Source organism: Anolis carolinensis, chromosome 2, assembly GCF_035594765.1.
Source record: "Anolis carolinensis isolate JA03-04 chromosome 2, rAnoCar3.1.pri, whole genome shotgun sequence".
In the NCBI taxonomy this organism is placed as follows: Eukaryota; Metazoa; Chordata; class Lepidosauria; order Squamata; family Dactyloidae; genus Anolis; species Anolis carolinensis.
This window is the reverse complement of record NC_085842.1, coordinates 7,850,004-7,875,146: the sequence shown is the minus strand read 5'-3', so window position 1 is coordinate 7,875,146 and position 25,143 is coordinate 7,850,004. Positions and strand designations below refer to the sequence as shown.

General features: G+C 50.4%; 1 protein-coding gene across 3 annotated transcripts; it reads right to left on the bottom strand.

Moving 5' to 3' along the window:
- Nucleotides 1–575: 575 nt before the first annotated feature.
- Nucleotides 576–23,431, bottom strand: LOC100565018 (cocaine esterase). Of its 3 annotated transcripts, XM_062973002.1 has the most exons (13): nucleotides 23,305–23,431; nucleotides 21,674–21,872; nucleotides 20,644–20,773; nucleotides 20,289–20,422; nucleotides 19,666–19,819; nucleotides 18,904–19,008; nucleotides 18,048–18,158; nucleotides 17,045–17,185; nucleotides 9,218–9,298; nucleotides 7,785–7,932; nucleotides 7,290–7,439; nucleotides 6,741–6,813; nucleotides 576–2,106 (listed from the first exon to the last, which is right to left on the bottom strand). In XM_062973002.1, exons 1-13 carry the CDS (start codon nucleotides 23,381–23,383, stop codon nucleotides 1,917–1,919), a joined length of 1,695 nt encoding a protein of 564 aa, XP_062829072.1. In that variant the 5' UTR covers nucleotides 23,384–23,431; the 3' UTR covers nucleotides 576–1,916. The 3 variants fall into 3 exon arrangements, with proteins under 3 accessions (XP_062829072.1, XP_062829073.1, XP_062829074.1); XM_062973003.1 differs by lacking the exon at nucleotides 18,904–19,008; XM_062973004.1 differs by lacking the exons at nucleotides 21,674–21,872; nucleotides 23,305–23,431 and adding an exon at nucleotides 20,959–21,522.
- Nucleotides 23,432–25,143: the final 1,712 nt, after the last annotated feature.

The following is a 25,143-nucleotide window of genomic DNA, read 5'->3' as shown; positions in this document are numbered from 1 at the left end:
TGTTCCCTCACTTATTGCATGGTTTATATGGCAGTGTAGATGGGGGGTCCCTCGTATCAGAGGCAAGTGGAAATAGTGCCATTGGCTACCTTGATCAGCATTGAATAGCCTTGCAACCTCAAAGCCTGGCTGCAATTCTGCAATGATGCAAGCATCCCCTAGTAATTTGTTTGTATATGATTATGAAAGTATTATACATGTATATGACTTTTGTTCCCAGAGCACATGGAGCTAAGTTGCAGAGTTTGTCCCCTTTCCCCAAGCCAGAAGTAACACGGAAATACCTAATCCCTCTTCCTCCCTCCCTCCCCTCTTCTCATCAGCATCCCAAAGGGACAAACTGAGCATGCTCAGAAATTTCTCAGATCTCCCGTTAGTGTGGAGGGAGGCTGAGTTTTCATAGAGAGGAGGATTTCTTTCAACAAATAATGTGCGGGGATAGGTGGTGGGGTCTCAGGACTATAATGTGATGAGAAATTAACTCAGAGAATGCTGATCCATACTGAGTTGCATGGAAGTGAGATGAGGGTGAGCAAGTCTTCCGTTTCATAAGAAGATGGAGCTCTACTCAGGAAAACATTTTAATCCATTTAATTAGAATCATAGAATCCTAGAATCCTAGAGTTGGAAGAGACCTCACGGGCCATCCAGTCCAACCCCCTGCAAGAAGCAGGAAAATCTCATTCAAAGCACCCCCGACAGATGGCCATCCAGCCTCTGCTTAAAAGCCTCCAAAGAAGCAGCCAGGAAGACCTTCACAACTGCCCGCATAGTGTCTGCAACTAATAGACCATTGGAGTTGTTCCATGTCCTCGGGGAGCTCCTCCACCCTCCTGAGGGTGGGGAGGCACCCGAGGACGCGGCAACTCGGTGCAGCGAGTTCGCGCACCATTTTGTAGACAAATTCGCTCAGATCGGGCAAGCTCCTACCTTGATGGCGTTTCGGAAGAGTCTGAAAGCTTGGCTTTTCACCCAGGCCTTTGGTTAAGATCGCCTTTTTCCATCACAATTGTTATGCTCCTCGACCTTTTGCACTGGTTGCTCTTCTCCTGATTCCTGATTGCTTGATATTATTCAGGACTCCTCCCTACCTAATGTGACCTTAAATTATTCTATTGCACTTTATCTATTTACGAATTTGTTACTCATAATGTGCACCTTGCTTACCCACTATTGCAACCTCATTGTTTTTAATTTGATGTTTTAATTCTGTGTTGTGTTTTTTTGCCTATTGTGTATATTTTATTATTGGTTTCTGTTGTTGTCCTTTGATGTTTCATATTTTATCATTGCTTGTATTTTGATTTTGTTGTGAGCCGCCCCGAGTCCCCTTCGGGGAGATGGAGGCGGGATATAAATAAAATTATTATTATTATTATTATTATTATTATTATTATTATTATTATTATTATTATTATTAAAAAGAAGCCTCCACCACTGTCCGGGGGAGAGAGTTCCACTGCCGAACAGCCCTCACAGTGAGGAAGTTCTTCCTGATGTTCAGGTGGAATCTCCTTTCCTGTAGTTTTGCCTTAATGCGATGAAGTCCTCCGTGAACATGAGGAAGAACTTCCGGACTGTGTGTGAGTGAGAGAGAGCTGTTCACCAGTGGAACTCTCTCCTCTGCCCTGGAGGGAGTGTGGTGGAGGGAGGCCCCTTCTTATAAGCAAAGGCTGGATGGACATCTGTCAGGGGTGCTTTGAAGGCAATTTCCCTGCCTCTTGCCAGAATGGGGTTGGACTAGATGGCCAACTAGATCTCTTCCAACTCTAGGATTCTAAGGCCCCAATGATTTCCCCATGACATTCACCAGGCTCTGCTTTCTTGAGACGGAGAGGCAACTCAACTGCTCTGCTCCTGAAGCTGCTTCCTCCTCCCTGGAGGTGCCCTGCTCTCCTCTGTGGCCACCTCTCCTTTCATACAGCTCTTGGTGTGTCTTTCCCTCTCGTCGTTTCCTCCCTCATCTGCTCAGGCAGGGTCTTCAGCCAGAAGTCGACTTTGTCCTGCTTCAGCTTCTGGGCTCCTCTTGGCTCCAGGTCCAATTCCAGGTAGCCCTCCTTCTGGTCGTACCGGGGCCACTTCACCTGCCCTCGGCCGTTTGGGTTCCTGGAAGCACCGGAGGAAGGAAGAGGTGAGGCCTTGCACAACTTTGCGAATCACAGCAGAAGCATCGAGTCAAGAGGGAGCCTCACCCGCTGCGGGCAAAGTTTTTGTTTCGTTGGAGATCTTTCTGTTTGGTGCCGTCCGAATGGACAATACGAAACAGAAACATGAATGAAACAAATGAGACAAATACTGTGCACATCTCTAATCACAACATCACAGCAGAAGCATCGAGTCAAGAGGGAGCCTCACCCACTGCGGGCAAAGTTTTTGTTTCGTTGGAGGTATTTCTGTTTGGTGCCATCCGAATGCACAATACGAAACAGAAACACGAATGAAACAAATGAGACAAATACTGTGCACATCTCTAATCACAACATCACAGCAGAAGCATCGAGCCAAGAGGGAGCCTCACCCACTGCGGGAAATGTTTTTGTTTCATAGAATCATAGAATCATAGAATAGTAGAGTTGGAAGAGACCACATGGGCCATCTAGTCCAACCCCCTGCTAAGAAGCAGGAAATCGCATTCAAAGCACCCCCGACAGATGGCCATCCAGCCTCTGCTTAAAAGCCTCCAAGGAAGGAGCCTCCACCACGGCCCCGGGGAGAGAGTTCCACTGTCGAACAGCCCTTCTCACAGTGAGGAAGTTCTTCCTGATGTTCAGGTGGAATCTCCTTTCCTGTAGTTTGAAGCCATTGTTCCGTGTCCTAGTCTGCAGGGCAGCAGAAAACAAGCTTGCTCCCTCTTCCCTATGACTTCCCTTCACATATTTGTACATGGCTATCATGTCTCCTCTCAGCCTTCTCTTCTGCAGGCTAAACATGCCCAGCTCTTTAAGCCGCTCCTCATAGGGCTTGTTCTCCAGACCCTTGATCATTTTAGTCGCCCTCCTCTGGACGCTTTCCAGCTTGTCAACATCTCCCTTCAACTGTGGTGCCCAAAATTGGACACAGTATTCCAGGTGTGGTCTGACCAAGGCAGAATAGAATAAGGGGGAGCATGACTTCCCTGGATCTAGAAGCTATTCCCCTATTGATGAGGCCAGAATCCCATTGGCTTTTTTAGCAGCCGCATCACATTGTTGGCTCATGTTTAACTTGTTGTCCACGAGGACTCCAAGGTCTTTTTCGCACACACTGCTGTCAAGCCAGGCATCGTCCCCCATTCTGTATCTTTGATTTCCATTTTTTCTGCCGAAGTGAAGTATCTTGCATTTGTCCCTGTTGAACTTCATTTTGTTAGTTTCATTGGAGGTCTTTCTGTTTGGTGCCGTCCAAATGGACAATACGAAACAGAAACATGAATGAAACAAATGAGACAAATACTGTGCACATCTCTAATCACAACATCACAGCAGAAGCATCGAGCCAAGAGGGAGCCTCACCCGCTGCGGGCAAAGTTTTTGTTTCGTTGGAGGTCTTTCTGTTTGGTGCCGTCCGAATGGACGATACGAAACAGAAACACGAATGAAACAAATGAGACAAATACTGTGCACATCTGTAATCACAACATCAGAGCAGAAGCATCGAGCCAAGAGGGAGCCTCACCCGCTGCGGGAAATGTTTTTGTTTCATTGGAGGTCTTTCTGTTTGGTGCCGTCCGAATGGACAATACGAAACAGAAACATGAATGAAACAAATGAGACAAATACTGTGCACATCTCTAATCACAACATCACAGCAGAAGCATCGAGTCAAGAGGGAGCCTCACCCACTGCGGGCAAAGTTTTTGTTTCGTTGGAGGTATTTCTGTTTGGTGCCATCCGAATGCACAATACGAAACAGAAACACGAATGAAACAAATGAGACAAATACTGTGCACATCTCTAATCACAACATCACAGCAGAAGCATCGAGCCAAGAGGGAGCCTCACCCACTGCGGGAAATGTTTTTGTTTCATAGAATCATAGAATCATAGAATAGTAGAGTTGGAAGAGACCACATGGGCCATCTAGTCCAACCCCCTGCTAAGAAGCAGGAAATCGCATTCAAAGCACCCCCGACAGATGGCCATCCAGCCTCTGCTTAAAAGCCTCCAAGGAAGGAGCCTCCACCACGGCCCCGGGGAGAGAGTTCCACTGTCGAACAGCTCTCACAGTGAGGAAGTTCTTCCTGATGTTCAGGTGGAATCTCCTTCCTTTCCTGTAGTTTGAAGCCCTTGTTCCGTGTCCTAGTCTGCAGGGCAGCAGAAAACAAGCTTGCTCCCTCTTCCCTATGACTTCCCTTCACATATTTGTACATGGCTATCATGTCTCCTCTCAGCCTTCTCTTCTGCAGATTAAACATGCCCAGCTCTTTAAGCCGCTCCTCATAGGGCTTGTTCTCCAGACCCTTGATCATTTTAGTCGCCCTCCTCTGGACGCTTTCCAGCTTGTCAACATCTCCCTTCAACTGTGGTGCCCAAAATTGGACACAGTATTCCAGGTGTGGTCTGACCAAGGCAGAATAGAATAAGGGGGAGCATGACTTCCCTGGATCTAGAAGCTATTCCCCTATTGATGAGGCCAGAATCCCATTGGCTTTTTTAGCAGCCGCATCACATTGTTGGCTCATGTTTAACTTGTTGTCCACGAGGACTCCAAGGTCTTTTTCGCACACACTGCTGTCAAGCCAGGCATCGTCCCCCATTCTGTATCTTTGATTTCCATTTTTTCTGCCGAAGTGAAGTATCTTGCATTTGTCCCTGTTGAACTTCATTTTGTTAGTTTCATTGGAGGTCTTTCTGTTTGGTGCCGTCCAAATGGACAATACGAAACAGAAACATGAATGAAACAAATGAGACAAATACTGTGCACATCTCTAATCACAACATCACAGCAGAAGCATCGAGCCAAGAGGGAGCCTCACCCACTGCGGGCAAAGTTTTTGTTTCGTTGGAGGTCTTTCTGTTTGGTGCCGTCCGAATGGACGATACGAAACAGAAACACGAATGAAACAAATGAGACAAATACTGTGCACATCTCTAATCACAACATCACAGCAGAAGCATCGAGCCAAGAGGGAGCCTCACCCACTGCGGGCAAAGTTTTTGTTTCGTTGGAGGTCTTTCTGTTTGGTGCCGTCCGAATGGACGATACGAAACAGAAACACGAATGAAACAAATGAGACAAATACTGTGCACATCTCTAATCACAACATCACAGCGGAAGCCTTGAGCCAAGAGGGAGCCTCACCCACTGCGGGCAAAGTTTTTGTTTCGTTGGAGGTCTTTCTGTTTGGTGCCGTCCGAATGGACGATACGAAACAGAAACACGAATGAAACAAATGAGACAAATACTGTGCACATCTCTAATCACAACATCACAGCAGAAGCATCGAGCCAAGAGGGAGCCTCACCCACTGCGGGCAAAGTTTTTGTTTCGTTGGAGGTCTTTCTGTTTGGTGCCGTCCGAATGGACGATACGAAACAGAAACACGAATGAAACAAATGAGACAAATACTGTGCACATCTGTAATCACAACATCAGAGCAGAAGCATCGAGCCAGGAGGGAGCCTCACCCACTGCGGACAAAGTTTTTGTTTCGTTGGAGGTCTTTCTGTTTGGTGCCGTCCGAATGGACGATACGAAACAGAAACACGAATGAAACAAATGAGACAAATACTGTGCACATCTGTAATCACAACATCAGAGCAGAAGCATCGAGCCAAGAGGGAGCCTCACCCGCTGCGGGCAAAGTTTTTGTTTCGTTGGAGGTCTTTCTGTTTGGTGCCGTCCGAATGGACGATACGAAACAGAAACACGAATGAAACAAATGAGACAAATACTGTGCACATCTCTAATCACAACATCACAGCGGAAGCCTTGAGCCAAGAGGGAGCCTCACCCACTGCGGGCAAAGTTTTTGTTTCGTTGGAGGTCTTTCTGTTTGGTGCCGTCCGAATGGACGATACGAAACAGAAACACGAATGAAACAAATGAGACAAATACTGTGCACATCTGTAATCACAACATCAGAGCAGAAGCATCGAGCCAAGAGGGAGCCTCACCCGCTGCGGGCAAAGTTTTTGTTTCGTTGGAGGTCTTTCTGTTTGGTGCCGTCCGAATGGACGATACGAAACAGAAACACGAATGAAACAAATGAGACAAATACTGTGCACATCTGTAATCACAACATCAGAGCAGAAGCATCGAGCCAAGAGGGAGCCTCACCCGCTGCGGGCAAAGTTTTTGTTTCGTTGGAGGTCTTTCTGTTTGGTGCCGTCCGAATGGACGATACGAAACAGAAACACGAATGAAACAAATGAGACAAATACTGTGCACATCTGTAATCACAACATCAGAGCAGAAGCATCGAGCCAAGAGGGAGCCTCACCCGCTGCGGGAAATGTTTTTGTTTCATTGGAGGTCTTTCTGTTTGGTGCCGTCCGAATGGATGATACGAAACAGAAACATGAATGAAACAAATGAGACAAATACTGTGCACATCTCTAATCACAACATTACAGCAGAAGCATCGAGTCAAGAGGGAGCCTCACCCACTGCGGGCAAAGTTTTTGTTTCACTGGGGGTCTTTCTGTTTTATGCCGTCCGAATGGACGATACGAAACAGAAACATGAAAATGAGGCAAATACCGCGCACATCTCTAATCACAACATCACAGCGGAAGCCTTGAGCCAAGAGGGAGTCTCACCCGCTGCGGGCAAAGTTCGCCCAGTATCTCATCATCGTCTTGCTGAGCCGCTTCTCCTCCTCCGTGTATTCCCCTGCAAAGGCCAGAAGGAAGGCGCCCTCAGACACTCCGTGCCCGCTTCACCTGGGCCCAAGGGAGGGACCAAGGGAGACCCACAGATTGGGGGAGGAAACAGGAGAGGAGCTTGCCCCCGTTCAGGGCCAGTGGGGCACAGGGTCAGCCTGGCCGGCCTTGGCACTGGCCGCTCTGGAGCAGGGCAGGAGGGGCCCCTTGGGCTCTGCGGGGCCCAAGGCACTCAGCCCCAGTCTTTGGGGGGCCTTGGCAATCAAGGGGCTGCTGGAAGCCCCTGTGCCCAATGACTTGGTCAAGGGACCCGTTGCATAGACTGTGCTTGCTGATGTCTTATCAATCCTTGAATGTTCCTTCATGAAATTGAGCAGTGATTCAGTTTAGTTGCCTCCTCTCAAGCTGACCACGGAAGAGAGACCCCTAAACCTTCCCACCTCTGCTCCCACCCCAAAGGCACTCGTTCCCTTGCCACGGCCTCACCAAGCGGGGAATCCTTGCTACGTAAGAGCGGTGTTCCCGACACGAAGATGACTTGGTCTACGTGGTCGGCCTTGACATACACCGGCCTTGTGTCTCTGAAGATGGAAGGGGGATGCTGGAATTGGTAAAAGTAGACGGGGGCACCAGAGTCTAATTTTAAAAGAAAGAAAGAGAGGGGAAGTCATTGTCTGGAGTTATGAAGAAACCACATAAACAAACAGGTGGAAGCTTACTTTGACCTGATCCCTGGATGAGATCCCGTCCCAGAGAGGGATGTCCCACGTCCTCAGAGGCACAAGGCCTGGCCCCAGGCACCTTCTCTGCCCCTTGGGGTCCAATGGGATCAGGTCCTTGGGGACCGCCTTTGTAGGGCATTCAGGGAGTTCAAGCACCTATTTCCTCACAGCCCTTGCCCCTCCCCCAATGCGGCCTGATAGATTCCCTCCCAAACATCAAATGCCACAGCAGAACAATGTGCTCTGTGTGCGAATTCACCTCTATGAGCTCTAGCTGTCCGAACAGAAGGAAGGAGAAACATGACGTCCCCCATGTAATCCAGAAACTGAGCCCGTAGTTCCCGGGGGTCTTCCGTCTCCCCCACATACTCCTTCAGAGCCCTCTGCGTGGCCTCCACTGGGATATTCTATGGGAAGAGAGAGAAGAGGAGGCCTCACCAGCCACCCCACGGGCCCCGTCCCTCACCCCTTTCACCTTTGGCCTCCCATTGCCAGGCACAATGAGGAGCAGAAGCTGTCCTCATAGCAGCAGGCCAGTGAGCAAGTCTGGCTCAGGAACCTGTTTGGGAGCCAGCTTAAGGGAGTGCTCACTGGAGCCAGTAGCGGCCCTAGGTAATTTCGCCTTGTAGGCGAACCTAGTGGCCACGTCCCCCCCCCGAAATTGCGCCCCCCCCAAGGCCCCACACATACCTTTGGCAGCGGCGGTAGTGGCGGGGGGGACCATTGGCTCCCTCCTCACCAAACGAGGAAGGCCTCAAATGAGCCCTAGCTCTTCTCGCCCCCGGGGACAATGCGCCACAAGCAAGAGCTTACATTGGGTTGGCTCTGACTGGAGCCATCATTCTTTGGGAGAGGAGTGGGCTTGAGTTGGTACAAAGCCCGGGAAGGGAAAAGGCTTCCCCGGGGTCAGCCAGTGTGGGGCACAGCAATAGGACCCCCGGAGAAGAGGACCAGGGAGAGGTCTCCGTCCTTCACCCCAGGAGAGACGGAGAGGAGGAACTTGGGAGCGGGAGCGGGGCAGGAAGGGCCCCCAACCCTGGAAGGGCCACGGGAGGAGGACACTGGTCTGTTCAGCCCCGAAACCTGGACTGCTGTCTTTCCTGGGGGGATGTTTCCAAGGCTGTCAAGAGATGCTCATTGCTTCCCATAATGTGAGAACAAAGGAACATCCCTGCCATTGTAACAGTTGGAAAAGCCTCTCCCATGGATAAACAACACTTTGTCACTCTGGAGAGCTTTACAGGATACCTCATACAGCGCTTCTGAAATTGTTTCCGAAGCATTTGGCATCAGAACGGGTCCCCGCTGCACCCTCAAACGGGAGCGCCTCCCTTTGGCGCAATTCTGCCTGGGGGGCTGCTTTGCCCTCCTGCCCAGGGTTCCCTTGACGCATTGGCTGCAGGAGGGAGGGGAGGCCCGTGCCCTCCTTCCAGGCTGGGTGCCCTCCGTGCGCCCTCCGGGAGGGACTGCCCTTCTCCGCTGCCGGGCGTCACACGCTGGGTGTCCCAAGGGGCTCCCAAGGGCCTCCTGGTGCCAAGGGCAGGTGCAGGGACCCCGTTGCCTCGGCTGCAGACAGGGACAGGGCCCACCGCCCTCTTCTCAGGGAGATCTCCCACCTCGCCCTCCCTTCCTTATCCCGCTCTGGGATTGATGATTCCTACATCCAGGAGAAGGGTACAAGCGCCCTCTTACCAGGACGGGGGCCGATTCCTGGAAGGCAGCTGTCACCGCCTGCCGGTCCATGACCTCCGTGATGGAAACGAATAAACCTGACTGAGAGAGAAAATGCGATATTCCGTTGGGAACTGAAATCCTCCACGCAATGCCTTTCGGATCCACTTCATAAGCGGGGGCCCTGCCTCAAACCCAGAGAGCTCCCGCCGGTCAGATGGGTCTCTGGCGGGGTGAATTTACACATCACGCTTCCTGCACTCCTGCACTGGCTTCCTAGTCAGCTTTTCCTAAGCATCCACCGAGGGATTGATTCACAATCTTTTCCAGAACCTTCCTGGTTTTGGCCTCAATCTGATGGGCCAGTGGTTGCCGAACGCATTTGCCTGCTTCCAATCTGCTGGGGCCACTCTTGACCACCATGAACTCATCTATATATACAGTAGCGTCTCACTTATCCAAGACTCGCTTATCCAACGTTCTGGATTATCCAACGCATTTTTGCAGTCAATGTTTTCAATACATCGTGATATTTTGGTGCTAAATACATAAATACAGTAATTACTACATAGCATTACTGTGCATTGAACGACTTTTTCTGTCAAATTTGTTGTTTAACGTGCTTAATTTGTAAAATCATAACCTAATTTGATGTTTAATAGGCTTTTCCTTAATCCCTCATTATCCAACATATTCGCTTATCCAACGTTCTGCCGGCCCGTTTACGTTGGATAAGTGAGACTATAATGTACATTAAAAGTGAGAACATGTTGATGTGTCTCTATGTGTTTAGTTATGTATCTATGTTTGTGTGTGATTTCCAATATGGCTCCCAGTTCCAGAGAACCCTGTGACTCCCGGCAATGACGGATCTGGACCAAACTTGGCAAACAGAACCGACCAACTTGGAATACTGCTTTGCAGCTTATAGGGCACTGACTCACAATGTTAGGAGTTATAGTTCATTCACATCCTTATGCATTTTTTAATGGGAGCATTCATAAAACATACGAAAGGAAGCCATGACTGTTTCTTATAAACAGCACTACGAAAGACGTAACCCAGGCATCGTGGGGTCCCAGGGGGCATTGTGAAGTTGTGGTGATTTATGTTGGTTGTTTATTGTTTTATGTTATTGTTTTTACACCGTGTGTATTTCGTGTGTTTTCACCTTTGAGTGCTTTGTGAGCCACCCTGAGTCCCTTTGGGAGATGGTGGGTGGGTACAAATGAAGTTTATTATTGAGTTTAGTTGCCATGCCCAGCCACATGTTGCTGTGGCATAGTCTGGTTGCATGCAAAATAAAGTAATGAGAAGCAGCCTGGGTTTGAAGCTGCAAGGCTGTTCAGTGCTATTCAAGGTGGCCAACAGAGGATCCCCTAGGAAGGAAGCAGCCTGGGTTTGAAGCTGCAAGGCTGTTCAGTGCTATTCAAGGTGGCCAACAGAGGATCCCCTAGGAAGGAAGCAGCCTGGGTTTGAAGCTGCAAGGCTGTTCAGTGCTATTCAAGGTGGCCAACAGAGGATCCCCTAGGAAGGAAGCAGCCTGGGTTTGAAGCTGCAAGGCTGTTCAGTGCTATTCAAGGTGGCCAACAGAGGATCCCCTAGGAAGGAAGCAGCCTGGGTTTGAAGCTGCAAGGCTGTTCAGTGCTATTCAAGGTGGCCAACAGAGGATCCCCTAGGAAGGAAGCAGCCTGGGTTTGAAGCTGCAAGGCTGTTCAGTGCTATTCAAGGTGGCCAACAGAGGATCCCCTAGGAAGGAAGCAGCCTGGGTTTGAAGCTGCAAGGCTGTTCAGTGCTATTCAAGGTGGCCAACAGAGGATCCCCTAGGAAGGAAGCAGCCTGGGTTTGAAGCTGCAAGGCTGTTCAGTGCTATTCAAGGTGGCCAACAGAGGATCCCCTAGGAAGGAAGCAGCCTGGGTTTGAAGCTGCAAGGCTGTTCAGTGCTATTCAAGGTGGCCAACAGAGGATCCCCTAGGAAGGAAGCAGCCTGGGTTTGAAGCTGCAAGGCTGTTCAGTGCTATTCAAGGTGGCCAACAGAGGATCCCCTAGGAAGGAAGCAGCCTGGGTTTGAAGCTGCAAGGCTGTTCAGTGCTATTCAAGGTGGCCAGCAGAGGATCCCCTAGGAAGGAAGCAGCCTGGGTTTGAAGCTGCAAGGCTGTTCAGTGCTATTCAAGGTGGCCAACAGAGGATCCCCTAGGAAGGAAGCAGCCTGGGTTTGAAGCTGCAAGGCTGTTCAGTGCTATTCAAGGTGGCCAACAGAGGATCCCCTAGGAAGGAAGCAGCCTGGGTTTGAAGCTGCAAGGCTGTTCAGTGCTATTCAAGGTGGCCAACAGAGGATTCCCCTATGCAGGAAACAGGCAGGCAAGTGGGGTTTATATACCTGTGGAATAATGTCCAGGGTGGGAGAAAGTTGTCTATTGGAGGCAAGTATGAATGCTGAAATTAGTCACCTTGATTAGCATTTAATGGCCTTGCAGCTTCAAAGCCTGGCTGCCTCCCCCCTGGGGGAATCCTTTGGGAGGTGTTGGCTGGCTCTGGTTGTTTCCTGTCTGGAATTCCCTGTTTTCAGAGTGTTGTTCTTTATTTACTGTCCTGATTTTAGAGATTATGTTGATCTGTATATTACACCACAGTACTTATTATATATTTATAATCTTATGTTATCTGAGGTCAAATGGGCCTTAAGAAGCATTGCTAATAACAAGGCAGCAGGAGACGACAGGATCCCAGCTGAGTTGTTTAAAATCTTGGAAGGGGATGCTGTCAAGGTGATGTATGCCATATGCCAGCAAATATGGAAAACACAAGATTGGCCATCAGATTGTAAAAAATCAATTTATATCCCCATACCAAAAAAGGGAAACGCTAAAGAATGCTCAAACTTCCATACAGTGGCCCTTATTTCCCATACCAGTAAGGTAATGCTCAAGATCCTGCAAGGCAGACTCCAGCAAGACATGGAGCGAGAGTTGCCAGATGTCCAAGCTGGGTTCAGAAAAGGCAGAGGAACCAGAGACCAAATTGCCAATATCTGCTGGATAATGGAGGAAGCCAGGGAGCTTCAGAAAAACATCTACTTCTGCTTTATTGACTATTCTAAAGCCTTCGACTGTGTGGATCATAATAAACTGTGGCATGTTCTTGGTGGTCTGGGGAGACCAAGTCCCCTTGTCTGTCTCCTGAGAAATCTGTATAAAGACCAAGTAGCCACAGTCAGAACAGGTCACGGAAGAACAGACTGGTTCAAGATCGGGAAAGGAGTGCGGACATCAGGGCTGCATCCTCTCACCCTCCCTATTCAACTTGTACGCAGAACACATCATGCGACATGTGGGGCTTGACGATTCTAAGGTCGAGTTAAAATTGTTGGAAGAAACATTAACAACCTTAGGTATGCAGATGATACTACTTCGATGAAAGCTGAGAGCGAAGAGGAGCCAAGGAGCCTTATCACCAAGATGGAAGAAGAAAGTGCAAAAGCCGGGCTGCAGTTAAACATCAAGAAAACCAAGATTATGGCAACCAGACCGATCGATAACTGGCAAATAGAGGGAGAAAACGTGGAGGCTGTGACAGACTTTATATTTCTAGGTGCAAAGATCACTGCAGCCAGGAAATCAGAAGACGTTTCCTTCTTGGGAGGAGAGCAATGGCCAACTTTGACAAAATAGTGAAGAGTAGAGACATCACACTGGCAATGAAGGTCCGCATAGTCAAAGCAATGGTATTCCCTGTAGTAACTTATGGATGCGAGAGCTGGACCAGAAGGAAGGCTGAGAGAAGGAAGGAAGATAGATGCTTTTGAACTCTGGTGCTGGAGGAAAATCCTGAGCGTGCCTTGGACCTTGGCAAGAAGATCCACCCAGTCCATCCTCCAGGAAATGATGCCCAATGGCTGCTCACTGGAGGGAAGGAGATGAGAGGCAAAGCTGAAGTATTTTGGCCACATCACGAGGAGACAGGAAAGCTTGGAGAAGAGAGTGATGCTGGGGAAAGTGGAAGGAAGAAGGAAGAGAGGCCGACCAAGGGCGAGATGGATGGACGGTATCCTTGAAGTGACTGGGTTGACCTTGAAGGAACTGGGGGCAGTGACGGCCAACAGGGAGCTCTGGCGTGGACTGGTCCATGTGGTCACGAAGAGTTGGAGACGACTAAATAACTGAGCAGCAGCGCGCACATCCCAGTAGGGTGGCCTTTTGCAGTTGGCAGATCGTAATTTTGTCAATGTCTATTGTTTCCAAATGCCGGCTGAGATCTTTTGGCACGGCACTCAGTGTGCCCATCACCACCGGGACCTCCTGCACTGGTTTCTGCCAGAGTCTTTGAAGTTCAATCTTGAGGTCCTGATAGCAGCTGAGTTTTTCCTGTTGTTTTTCGTCAATGCGACTGTTACCTGGGATGGCAACATCAATGATCCAAACCTTTTTCTTTTCCACAACTGTGATGTCTGGTGTGTTGTGTTCCAGAACTTTGTCAGTCTGAATTCGAAAGTCCCACAGTATCTTTGCCTGCTCATTTTCCAATACTTTTGCAGGTTTGTGATCCCACCAGTTCTTTACTGCTAGCAGGTGGTACTTGAGGCATAAGTTCCAATGGATCATTTGGGTCACATGGTTGTGCTTCTGTCTGTAGTCTGTCTGTGCGATTTTTTTACAGCAGCTGAGGATATGATCAATGGTTTCGTCAGCTTCCTTGCAAAGTCTGCATTTTGGGTCATCAGCTGATTTTTCGATCTTGTCCTTAATTGCCTTTGTCCTGATGTCTTGCTCCTGGGCTGCCAGGATCAGGCCTTCTGTCTCCTTCTTCAGGGTCCCATTCGTGAGCCACAGCCAGGTCTTCTATTATTATTATTATTATTATTATTATTATTATTATTAATTGCCTTTGTCCTGATGTCTTGCTCCTGGGCTGCAAGGATCAGGCCTTCTGTCTCCTTCTTCAGGGTCCCATTCGTGAGCCACAGCCAGGTCTTCTATTATTATTATTATTATTATTATTATTATTATTATTATTATTAATTGCCTTTGTCCTGATGGCTTGCTCCTGGGCTGCAAGGATCAGGCCTTCTGTCTCCTTCTTCAGGGTCCCATTCGTGAGCCACAGCCAGGTCTTCTATTATTATTATTATTATTATTATTATTATTATTATTATTATTATTAATTGCCTTTGTCCTGATGGCTTGCTCCTGGGCTGCCAGGATCAGGCCTTCTGTCTCCTTCTTCAGGGTCCCATTCGTGAGCCACAGCCAGGTCTTCTATTATTATTATTATTATTATTATTATTATTATTATTATTATTATTATTAATTGCCTTTGTCCTGATGGCTTGCTCCTGGGCTGCCAGGATCAGGCCTTCTGTCTCCTTCTTCAGGGTCCCATTCGTGAGCCACAGCCAGGTCTTCTATTATTATTATTATTATTATTATTATTATTATTATTATTAATTGCCTTTGTGCTGATGTCTTGCTCCTGGGCTGCCAGGATCAGGCCTTCTGTCTCCTTCTTCAGGGTCCCATTCGTGAGCCACAGCCAGGTCTTCTATTATTATTATTATTATTATTATTATTATTATTATTATTATTGTATGACACAGCAAACAAGATAGACGTGCTGGATTTCGTATCACAAAATCACAAGTCGAACACTTCCCAAGTGTCTAGGACTGTGTGATGTATTTTCGGATGATGCGTGCAGATCCCAGTAAGGTGGCCTTTTGCAGTTGGCAGATCGTAATTTTGTCAATGTCTATTGTTTCCAAATGCCGGCTGAGATCTTTTGGCACGGCACCCAGTTAGGGTTATTATTATTATTATTATTATTATTATTATTATTATTATTATTAATGGCCTTTGTCCTGATGGCTTGCTCCTGGGCTGCAAGGATCAGGCCTTCTGTCTCCTTCTTCAGGGTCCCATTCGTGAGCCAGAGCCAGGTCTTCTATTATTATTATTATTATTATTATTATTATTATTAATTGCCTTTGTCCTGATGTCTTGCTCCTGGGCTGCCAGGATCAGGCCTTCTGTCTCCTTCTTCAGGGTCCCATTTGTGAGCCATAGCCAGGTCTTCTCCTTATTCAGCTTTTCCTTCAGTTTTGTCAAGGAACTTTCCATGCAATGTTTTGTTGTGCCATCTGTCAGCTCTAGTTTGTAGTGCGGTTTTCTTGTACTGGTTTTTTGTCTGCTGTGCTTTGAGGAGTTTCTGATTTTTGACGTCAATCAAAGCAGGTTCTTCACTTTGCTTTACATATTCTGCCAGGGCATGTTCTTCTTCTTTGACTGCTTGTTTTACTTGGAATGGAAGGAAAAAGGAAGAAAGGCCGACCAAGGGCGAGATGGATGGAAGGTATCCTTGAAGTGACTGGCTCGACCTTGAAGGAACTGGGGGCGGTGACGGCCGACAGGGAGCTCTGGCGTGGACTGGTCCATGAGGTCACCAAGAGTCGGAGATGACTAGGCAACTGAGCAGCTGTTACCTGCTTAAAACTGGATTGTATGAGGCCCCTTCTACACAGCTGTATAAAATCCACTCTGAACTGGATTATATGGCCGTGTGGACTCAAGATAATTTTGGATTATCTGCCTTGGCATTCTGGGTTATATAGCTGCGTGGAAGGGCTTAGAGTCTACACTGCCATATAATCCAGTTCAAATCAGATGATCTGTATTTTATAGGCAGTGTGAAAGAGGCCTAAGTGAACCCTAAGTGAAGGGAAAAGAGGGGAGCATACCATTTGGGCCGCAAAGGGAGGGGGGAAAGTGAAAAATAGATATAGGATGGTTTTGCGGGGTTTAATTGATTCACAATCTTTTCCAGAACCTTCCCAGGTTTTGGCCACAATCTGATGGGCCAGTGGTTGCTTGATATTTTAAGGGTTTTGTTTTTTTTTTTGAGTAAAAGACATACTTTGGATTAGTATGTGTTTTGTGGCCAAATTTGGTGTCATTTCCTTCAGTGTTTTTTTCTAAAACTTGCTCCTACAAACGAATAGTATATATAAATATAGTTCCCTCACTACTTCACGGATCACTTTTTGTGGATTTGCTGTTTTGCGGTTTTTCAATAAACTCTAAAAGATGATTACAAATAATAAAAAATTACAATTTACAGCCTAAGGAAGGGAGGAAGGAGAAGCCGAAGGGAGAGTAAAGGAGCCCAAGCGGCAACGGGAGGAGAAGGAGGCAATTTATCAACACACGATTGGTTGATAAAGACTTAAAATAGTGTATAACTATATATATAATATTATCGTTACCTGAGCCTGTTTCCATAATAAAATGGAAGGAGACATTCACGCTCAGTGGCCACTGAACCGTCGTGGGAAAAGGACTATTTCCAAGGCAAAACAACTCCATTCCCAGTGACTCTGCAACTCAGTGGCAGGAGGGCCATGATGCGGCGCGATAAGGCTGAAGCAAAGGCAGAATTTGCCTCAGCCTTTAGATCAGTGGTTCCCAACCTTTTTTTGACCAGGGGCCACTTTGACCAGGGAACACTCTCCAACATGCACTACCATTACGGTAGAACCAGGTTGTGTGATCAGCACCTCAGATCATTGTTGTCTGTGTGCTTTTGAGTCCTTTCTGGTCTATGGAGGCCTTAAGGTGGTTTCCCTGCATGGTACGGGGTTGGACTAGATGGCTCACATGGTCTCTTCCAACTCTATGATTCTATCCCAGGGTTTTCTCAGCACGGTTTGTTCAGAGGAGTCTTGTTCTTGCCCCCCTCCGGGGCTGGGAGAGTGTGACTTGCCCAGGGGCCTCAGTGGGTTTCCGTTGCCAAGTGAAGGGATCTGAACCCCAGCCCAACACATAAGGATAATGTAAAAACTGTGAATGACCCACTCACCTGAGGGAGAGTCCATCCGTATTCGTGGTTATTGATGCCAATCAGATACGGTACTTTTCTGAACTCTTTCGCAGCCAGCAACTCCTCCGGTGCCTTTGGAAGTAACTTCCCATCAACCACAGCAAGGGCTGATCCAAAGACCTGTTGGGTTGAAACATATATATATATATTACTTGTGATTTCTTCCTAAAATGAATTGCAAGGCAGTCCCATGAAGCGAAGCTGGGAATTTTGGAAGCATTCACAAATTGGAAGCCCAATGAAGAAGGGACTGCTTTGGTGGGGCAGCCGAGAGATTGGATTTGCTGGGCAAGGCTGTAGCATCGCTGGTTAATCACCAGCAGTAATAAGCTCTACCAACCGAAAGGTGGACGGTTCGAAGCCCGGGTCAGGGTGAGCACTCGACTGTCAAGCCCAGCTCACTGTTTAGCTAAGCAGTTCGAAAACAGCTTAGAGCTGTGAGTAGAAAAATTTGGGTCCTCTAAATTAGGGGGAGGTATTTCAGGACACCATAAAATGCCAGTGACCAAAAGGAAGGAGGAAGTCCTGATGGCTCTTTGTCTTAGAGAATGGAGCATCAGCACCCCCATGGCTGAACCCGAGCCCAACCTACAAGGCACCGAAGCTGACTTCGAACACAACACACCTCCTTTCTGTCTGTTTTGTTCTGTCCTGTCTGTCCAAACGGCATTGAATGTTTGCCATGTATGTGTACTGTGCACCTGAGCCCCCTTGGGGGGACAGAATATAAATAAAGCATTGTTGTTGTTCTTGTCCTTGTTGTTATTATTATTATTATTGCAGGGCTGTCTCCAGAAATATGCAGGGACCCTCAGGAGCCATGAGTTGGGAGTAGAAAGGGTTTCGGGGCCATTAAATGGGCAGAAATTTGAAGGCTTTTTGCCTTCCGTGACCTCCACAGACCCGCCCCCCCCTTTTGCCCTCAAAGGAAATAATGGAAAGTGGGGTCCAGAGTGGGCTTCTTGGGCTCCCGGCTTCTCACCTGGCACAGCTGGATGTTCAGGGCAGCCAGTTCCTCCTCCGTTTTGCTCCTCAAGCAACGCACCAGGGCAGCTGGACTGCTGTTCTCGCAGCCAGAGACATTGGCAACTGTCTTCATGCGTTAAGAAGACAAAACAGCAAGAACAACCACGGTGGACAATGGGAAGCGACAGCAGAAGCCCATAGATGCCAGGACGTTTCATTCCCCGACACCTGCTCAGCACGGAAACCCTAGTTTTCAGGTTCGTTCTCACCTCAAACCACGTCGGTCACAATCAGGGGTTTGTGTCTAATAGGGACAGAGCCCATCTGTGGAGACTTTGAGTTTTTAAATCCCATCCCATGATGATGTCCTCAGCACAGGCTCCATATTCAACCCACCTCTCAATGCGCCTCTTAAGCAAAGGTGCCCCCCCCCCTAATTCCTGCTGCCAGGAAGAGGGGAGGAACTGCCAAGTGTCCCAAAGGCAGCAAGACGGACCTCCTCCTCCTCCTTGTGGGAGAGCAGTAAGAGCCTGATGCCCACCTGGAAGGGTTGCTGACTCACTCAACTGGGCCATGGTCTCACCTGGGTTACGGACACACCTGGGTTATGAACATACCTGAGCCATAGACACACCTGGGCCATGGACACACCTGGGCTGTAGTCTCAACTGGATCATGGACTCACCTGGGTTATGAACATACCTGGACCATAGCTACGCCTGTCCCATGGATCCACCTGGCCCATGGACTCACCTGGGTTATGAACATACCTGGGCCATGGACTCATCTGGACTATGGACACACCTGAGTTAAGAACATACCTAGGCCATAGCCACGCCTGTCCCATGGATCCACCTGGCCCATGGACTCACCTGGACCATGGCTCTGAGGTCCTTCACAGCAAGGATGTTTAATAGGGCCACTCCACTCTCTGAGATGGCTCTCTGAAAAAGGCCCCTGGACAATGGGGACAAAACCTGCACCAGGAAAAGGACAGAAAATGGGGCAAGGGAAGGGCAGGTGGGCTTGTGCCTTAGAGCCCCTTGATTTCCTCTCCCAAGCCTGAGACATAAAGCAAAACAAGATGACAATGGCTCACAATGTGTCCTTGCAGAGAAAGTGGCCATCTTTGCCTTTGCTATTTTGTAGTTTCTGTTATTGTATTGGTAGACGTCTCCTTCCAAAACATACCTAAACCCCTGGAAGGAGGAATTTTGTGTCTTTCAGCAATAGTGGCTCCCACCCCATGGGATTAATTGCTGGGGGATAAGCTGACACATTGAGAGATCCCTTGGGATGGGAGATCCCTCAATGGATCTGTGCCCAGATGTATTGCATGCAGGAGTTTCTCTTCTGGGCACATGGAACTGACTGGGCCTTGAATTACGCTGCAAGGGATTGTTTTGGTCGTTAAGGTCCCAAGACATTATTTGCTGTAGTTGCTGAGACAGAGCAGCACTTTGGTTTCAGATTCCCCTTTGACTAAACGTGGTGAGGAAACGGAGGAGGAGGAAGAGGATGTAGAGGAGGACCAAAGGGCTCAGAGGCACCCCAGAACAGGAGTCCCTGGGTCTTCTCTCTGGCCAACTCCATGGCCCCTGGCAACTTCCGTGCGGCGGCTGACCTTGACCCACCTGGACCCCCACACTGAACCCTCCGGCCGACTCTCCCATGATGGTCACCGAAGTGGGGTCTCCTCCGAAGGCCTCGATGTTCTCCTGGACCCACCTGAGGGCTGCCACCTGGTCCAGCAAGCCCCAGTTGCCAGGCGCCTCCTTGGACCCGGTGCTGGAAGAGACGCGGCATGAAGGAGAGATGGTCAAGCGACCCAGCAGCACTTGACTCCCATGAGTGAGTGAGTGAGTGAGTGACCAGGCCATTTCATTGCAATACTCCATCGGGGAAAGGGTTAGGAAGACAGTCTGGAGATCTGGAGATTTGCCTCAGCTGTTTTGTTACAACCACTTTTGAGATCAGAATGAGCTGACTCTGGCCAGTCAAGCAAAAAGCAACAAGAAGGCCATTCTCAGGCCCGTCCACACTGCCCTTTATCCCAGGATCTGATCCCAGGTTATCTGCTTTGAACTCGATTATATTAGTCTCCTCTGCAATATAATCTGGGATAAGCAGATAAACTGGAATCAGATACCGGGATATAGGGGCCGCGTGAAAGGGGCCTCAGAGACATTTGAAGCAAGTGAATGGCCAAGGAGACAACGGGCCACTGTCCAGTGAAACGGTCAAAGGCATTCCTCACCTGAAGAAGCCCGGGATCCCCAATCGGTATTGAAGGACCACCAGCACCACGTTCTCGAAAGCAGAGAGGGCAGGTGTATCGTACATGGAGGCAGACCCCGCAATCAGGCCCCCACCATGGATCGAGACCAGCACCTGTGAAGGGATAGGGCACGGTGGAGGATGGGGCTCGTGGCCAAACATTGGCCTTCCCTCCTGGCCATCTTCAGCCCTAAGGCTGCAGGGTCCTAAACTGACCGAGGGGGAGGAGGTCTTTGGGGCCAAAGGGCAGGATCAAAACAGAGAACCCCCAACATTATGCCCCAAGGACCAGTTGTGACCCATGGCGATGGCCAGGGGAGCAGCGCCTGCCTCACCGGCAACTTGGCCTCTGTGTCCGGCGTGAAGACGTTGAGGTAGAGGCAGTCCTCAGAGGCAGACACATTGGGCGGCACTATGTTCAGCGCATGGGCCATCACCTGCATCCAGCTCACGTCCTGGAGGCACCTTGCAAACCAGGCAAGAAGGGACAGGGTGAGTCAGGCCAGGCCATCCCCCCACAGAATCCCACAGCAGCGCTGGAGTCCCCTCCCCCCCCCCCCCCCCCCCGTTTTGCTCCCTGCAGAGTGGGCCAGGCTCTTCTGCTGAGGCTCCATCAAAATCTCCCTCCCTGTCACATGAAGCCATGGTACCTCTGGGATGGCAGAGAACAGGCCCGGTCTCTCCTGTGGGGCAACCCCGAGGACCCTAAAGAGAGGCCTCTCTCCATCCGGAGGAACTGCCCTGCTCATCCGTTCAGTTCTCCTTCCCTTGAGACATCCTGTGAATGGATCCTCCCAAAGGGGCTCCCAGACCTGAACGCAGGGGTCACACAACCTCACCTCCTTCTCCTGGAAAACAGGAAGCGGCCCCAAAGGCACAAGGGCCTGGCGCGACCCCCAAGGGCCCCCCTTTCCCAGTTTGGCAGCTGACCAGGTGAAGGGAGCTCAGCCTTGTGCCATGTTTCCTCATTTGGAAGATAACAACGAAAACAAGCACTACCTCCCTTTATGTCCAGGTACGTAGCTCCATGATGTCCAGCAACATGGGATCAGGATAATACTTCAGTTTAATTTGTTGTTGTATTCTTTCCCAATTTAGCACACATGATCTTACCAATAGATATTTATGAGGGGCTGGCTTGACCCCAACCGCCCCCCATTGCCCTCTAAACGTCTCACCTGTCCCCATCAAAGGCACCCCCAAATGTGTGCATTCCTGGCCCTGCTGCCCACCCACCCACCCACCCACCCGGCTCCTGTTCCGCAGGCCAAGGTTGGGAGCCTTGAGCCGCATCTCATGTAAGGGGAGGGGGGGGGCAAGGGGATTTCAGGCCCAGAGGGGGCCACCCGTGTGTGCACTCCTTACATGGGGGGCTGGGAGGCGGCATCTCTCAGGTGGGACCAAGGCTCGGGCGGCTCAGGCGGGGCGAAGCGGAGGGTGCCCAGGGGGGGCTTGGCGAAAGGGACCCCCAGGAAGGCCTTGACGGGGGCGGGGGCGCCCTCCACGCTCAGCAGTGTCCCCCGCAGGCGCCCCAGGCGGGTGGAGACGGTTGGACGGACGCTTCCTGGAGATGGAGACAGAGCCAGGAGACCCGTGAGGGGCCTCCCCACAGAAACGGGTGCTTCCTCCAGAGCAGAAGGGGCAGGAGGCCCACAGGGGGGCGGAGGCGGAGGCAGAGTCAGGGAACGAGGGCTGGCCTCCTGTCCTGGGCTCCGGGGCAATCGCTGGCCCCGTGATAGGCTTTGCAAGGAGTGGCAAGAATCAGCCACACGTCTTTGGCCTGGCCGGGCACCACCCTGCCCATATCGTTCCATGTCTGTGGAACACGCTCCCCAGAGAGATAAGACAGGCCCTGCCACTCTCCTCTCTCCACAGGGTCCTGGAAACATCAGGGTTCCAACAGGCCTTTGGAAATGATTAGTTGCAGTCCCAGCTTTGGCCACCAGCTAGGACCCTGCCTTGCCCTTTACTCACCCCGCCCCCCCCCCCCCCCAAACCACATCAGACCATTTACTACCCTCGTTCCTATAACTACTCAGAAGTCCTTGGAATTGAGTAGCCCAGACCCTTTCCCGGCCACCAGCTTTTGCCCTCCGCCCACTCCCCGGCCCTGTGTCACTTCCAATAGCTGTCTTGGCCCCCCCTGGAATTCTCACCCAATGGAGTAGTGCTGGATCTGAAGTTTAAACGTGATTCATTGGTTGTTTTAAATAGTAATATCTTGATCCTTTTAGTCTAGCCACATTGCATGTTCTATGTTGGTAATTGAATGTTTTATCTGCATTGTAAACCGCCCTGAGTTCCTCCGGGGAAATAGAGCGGTATACCAATACAACCAGAAACAGGTACACCCCCCCCCCATCAAAAAAGCCCCACGTCTCCCATTTCCATGCTGGGCTTTGGGTCCTGTTGCTCCGTGGGGGGGGGGGGGGAGGCTTCGGGTCCTTTCCCCAGGTTGGGCACCTTGGGGTGGGGGGCAGCCCCCCCCCACTCCCCCACAGGCTTCGTGGCACCAGGGGGGCGGATTCCCAGGGGGGGTCTCTGCCTGCAGGGGGGTGGAAGGGAGGGAGGGAGGGAAGGAGGGTGGAAGGAAGGAAGGAAGGAAGGAAGGAAGGAAGGAAGGAAGGAAGGAAGGAAGGAAGGAAGGAAGGAAGGAAGGAAGGAAGGAAGGAAGGAAGAGGGAAGGAAGGGCTCCCAGCCCTGGCAAGGGACCCATTCCTTCCTCGGGCCCCACAGGCACCTGGCCCTCCCTCCCTCCCTCCCTGCCGACCCCCAGGCAGGACCCACGGCCCCTTGCCGCCCCCCCTCCCTTCCCCTTCCCCTCTTCCCTTCCCTTCCCGGCGGAGTGAAGTGGACTGAGCAGCCGCTTTCAAAAGAAGAGGAAGGCAAGGGGAGTGAGTGGGGGGCCAAAGGGGGCAGCGAGGAGGAGGCGGAGGGCAAGGAAGGGGAGGGGAGGGAGGGGAGGCAGCCCAGCGGGGGAGGGGGGCTGGCATTACCCTCTTCCTCGGCGGAGGAGGCCCCCGGGGGGGCCCAGGACACCAGGACCAAGAACAGCAGCACCCACGCAGCTCCCATCGCGCCCCCCCCTCTCTCTCTCTCTCATCCGAGAGGAATAAGCCCCGCCCCTCCCTCCCCTCTGGTCCCGCCCCCTCCTCCCCCCCCCAGGTTGTCCGAAGTGAGAGGAGGAGGAGGAGTGATATGGAACAACACATGCTCCTCCCCTTTTCATCTTTCATCTTCTCGTAGTATGTGGCTGTATCGCCATCTGGGCCCAGGGATTTATCTGTCTTTAATTTCTGAATTGCTTCATCGATTTCCTGTACTGTTATTGATCCTCCCGCCCATGTGTGACATGGGAGACGAATCAGCCTCTCCTCCCTTCTTATCTTCTACACATAATAATAATAATAATAATAATAATAATAATAATAAGGAGCCCTGGTGGCAAAGTGCGTTAAAGCACTGAGCTGCAGACCAAAAGGTCCCAGGTTCAAACCCGGGAGCAGCGTGAGCGCCTGCTGTTGCTCCAGCTTCTGCCAACCTAGCAGTTCGAAAACATGCCAATGTGAGTAGATCAATAGGTACCGTAACGGCGCTCCATGCAGTCATACCAGCCACATGACCTTGGAGGTGTCTACGGACAATGCCGACTCTTCAGCTTAGAAATGGAGATGAGCACCAAACCCCAGAGTCAGACATGACTGGACTTAACGTCAGGGGAAACCTTGACCTGAATAAAAGTGAAAGTGGTGTCTGTGTGTATGTGGCAGAGGTGTCACAAGTATAGTTGTTTGGCCTCCACAAACAACTATACTTCCCCCCCCCCCCCCGGCCGAGCAGGAGGCACCCAGGGCCCTCCCTCCACTGACATTGCAGGTTATCCTGAGCGCCATGAACTTGCAGCCCAAACCCTGCCCGTGTCCTCCACAGACACCATCCTGCCCCCCACCCAAGGGAAAGTTTTCATGCAGAGACCATTTCATCCTAGATGTTGTTTTTCCTCCAGAATGGACATCCCAGGGTTCCTTAATTTGCATGACCCCGCCCACTGCCTCTCCCTTAACCCTTTCTTACCCTTTCCCATGGCACACGGTTCACAGAGGAATTGATCTGCAACTGAACAAGAGGTTTGGGGAGAATTCACAACATGATTGACAGGAGTTGTACTTGACTGACATCCAGAGAGCACTGGATCCAACCAATGATGGATCTAGACCACACTTTCCAGGATGGTGGGACTCGCAGTACCTTCCCTGATACTGTGACCCCCACCAACAATGGACCGGGACCAAACTTGGCACAGAGAAGCCCAATGGCCAACTGAACATACTGCAGGGGTTAGTGGGAATGGGCCTTGATTTTCGGAATTGTAGTTCATCTGCATCCAGTAAAGCACTGAAGCCAAATGATGTCAGATCTGGACCAAACTTGGCACACAGACCCAATACAGCCAACTGTGCACACGGGCCTGGTTTGGGGATGACTGACCTCGGATCTGGGAGTTGTAGTTCACCCTTACCCAGAGAGCCCTGAACCCAGCCAATGACAGATCTGGACCTAACAGGCCTCTCAGGAGAGGTATAGAGGCTCAGCCCTGTCTCACACTTTTGGGAAGAGGCCCCGCCCCTAGCCCTGCCCTTTAGTCCTAAAAGGCCTCTCAGGAGAGGTATAGAGGCTCAGCCCTGTCTCGCACTCTTGGAAGGAGGCCCCGCCCCCTTCCCTAGCTCCGCCTTCTGTGCCTAACAGGCCTCTCAGGAGAGGTATAGAGGCTCAGCCCTGTCTCGCGCTCTTGGAAGGAGGCCCCGCCCCCTTCCCTAGCTCCGCCTTCTGTGCCC

What these genes read in the sequence shown, in the direction of transcription:
- LOC100565018 (XM_062973002.1), bottom strand. Translation starts at nt 23,383, where the DNA reads ATGGGAGCTGCGTGGGTGCTGCTGTTCTTGGTCCTGGTGTCCTGGGCC. An exon ending in CTCCTCCGCCGAGGAAGAGG is followed by an intron (nt 21,873 to 23,304) that starts GTAATGCCAGCC and finishes CTCCATCTCCAG; the next exon opens with GAAGCGTCCGTCCAACCGTC. An exon ending in TGAACATCCAGCTGTGCCAG is followed by an intron (nt 17,186 to 18,047) that starts GTGAGAAGCCGG and finishes TCAACCCAACAG; the next exon opens with GTCTTTGGATCAGCCCTTGC.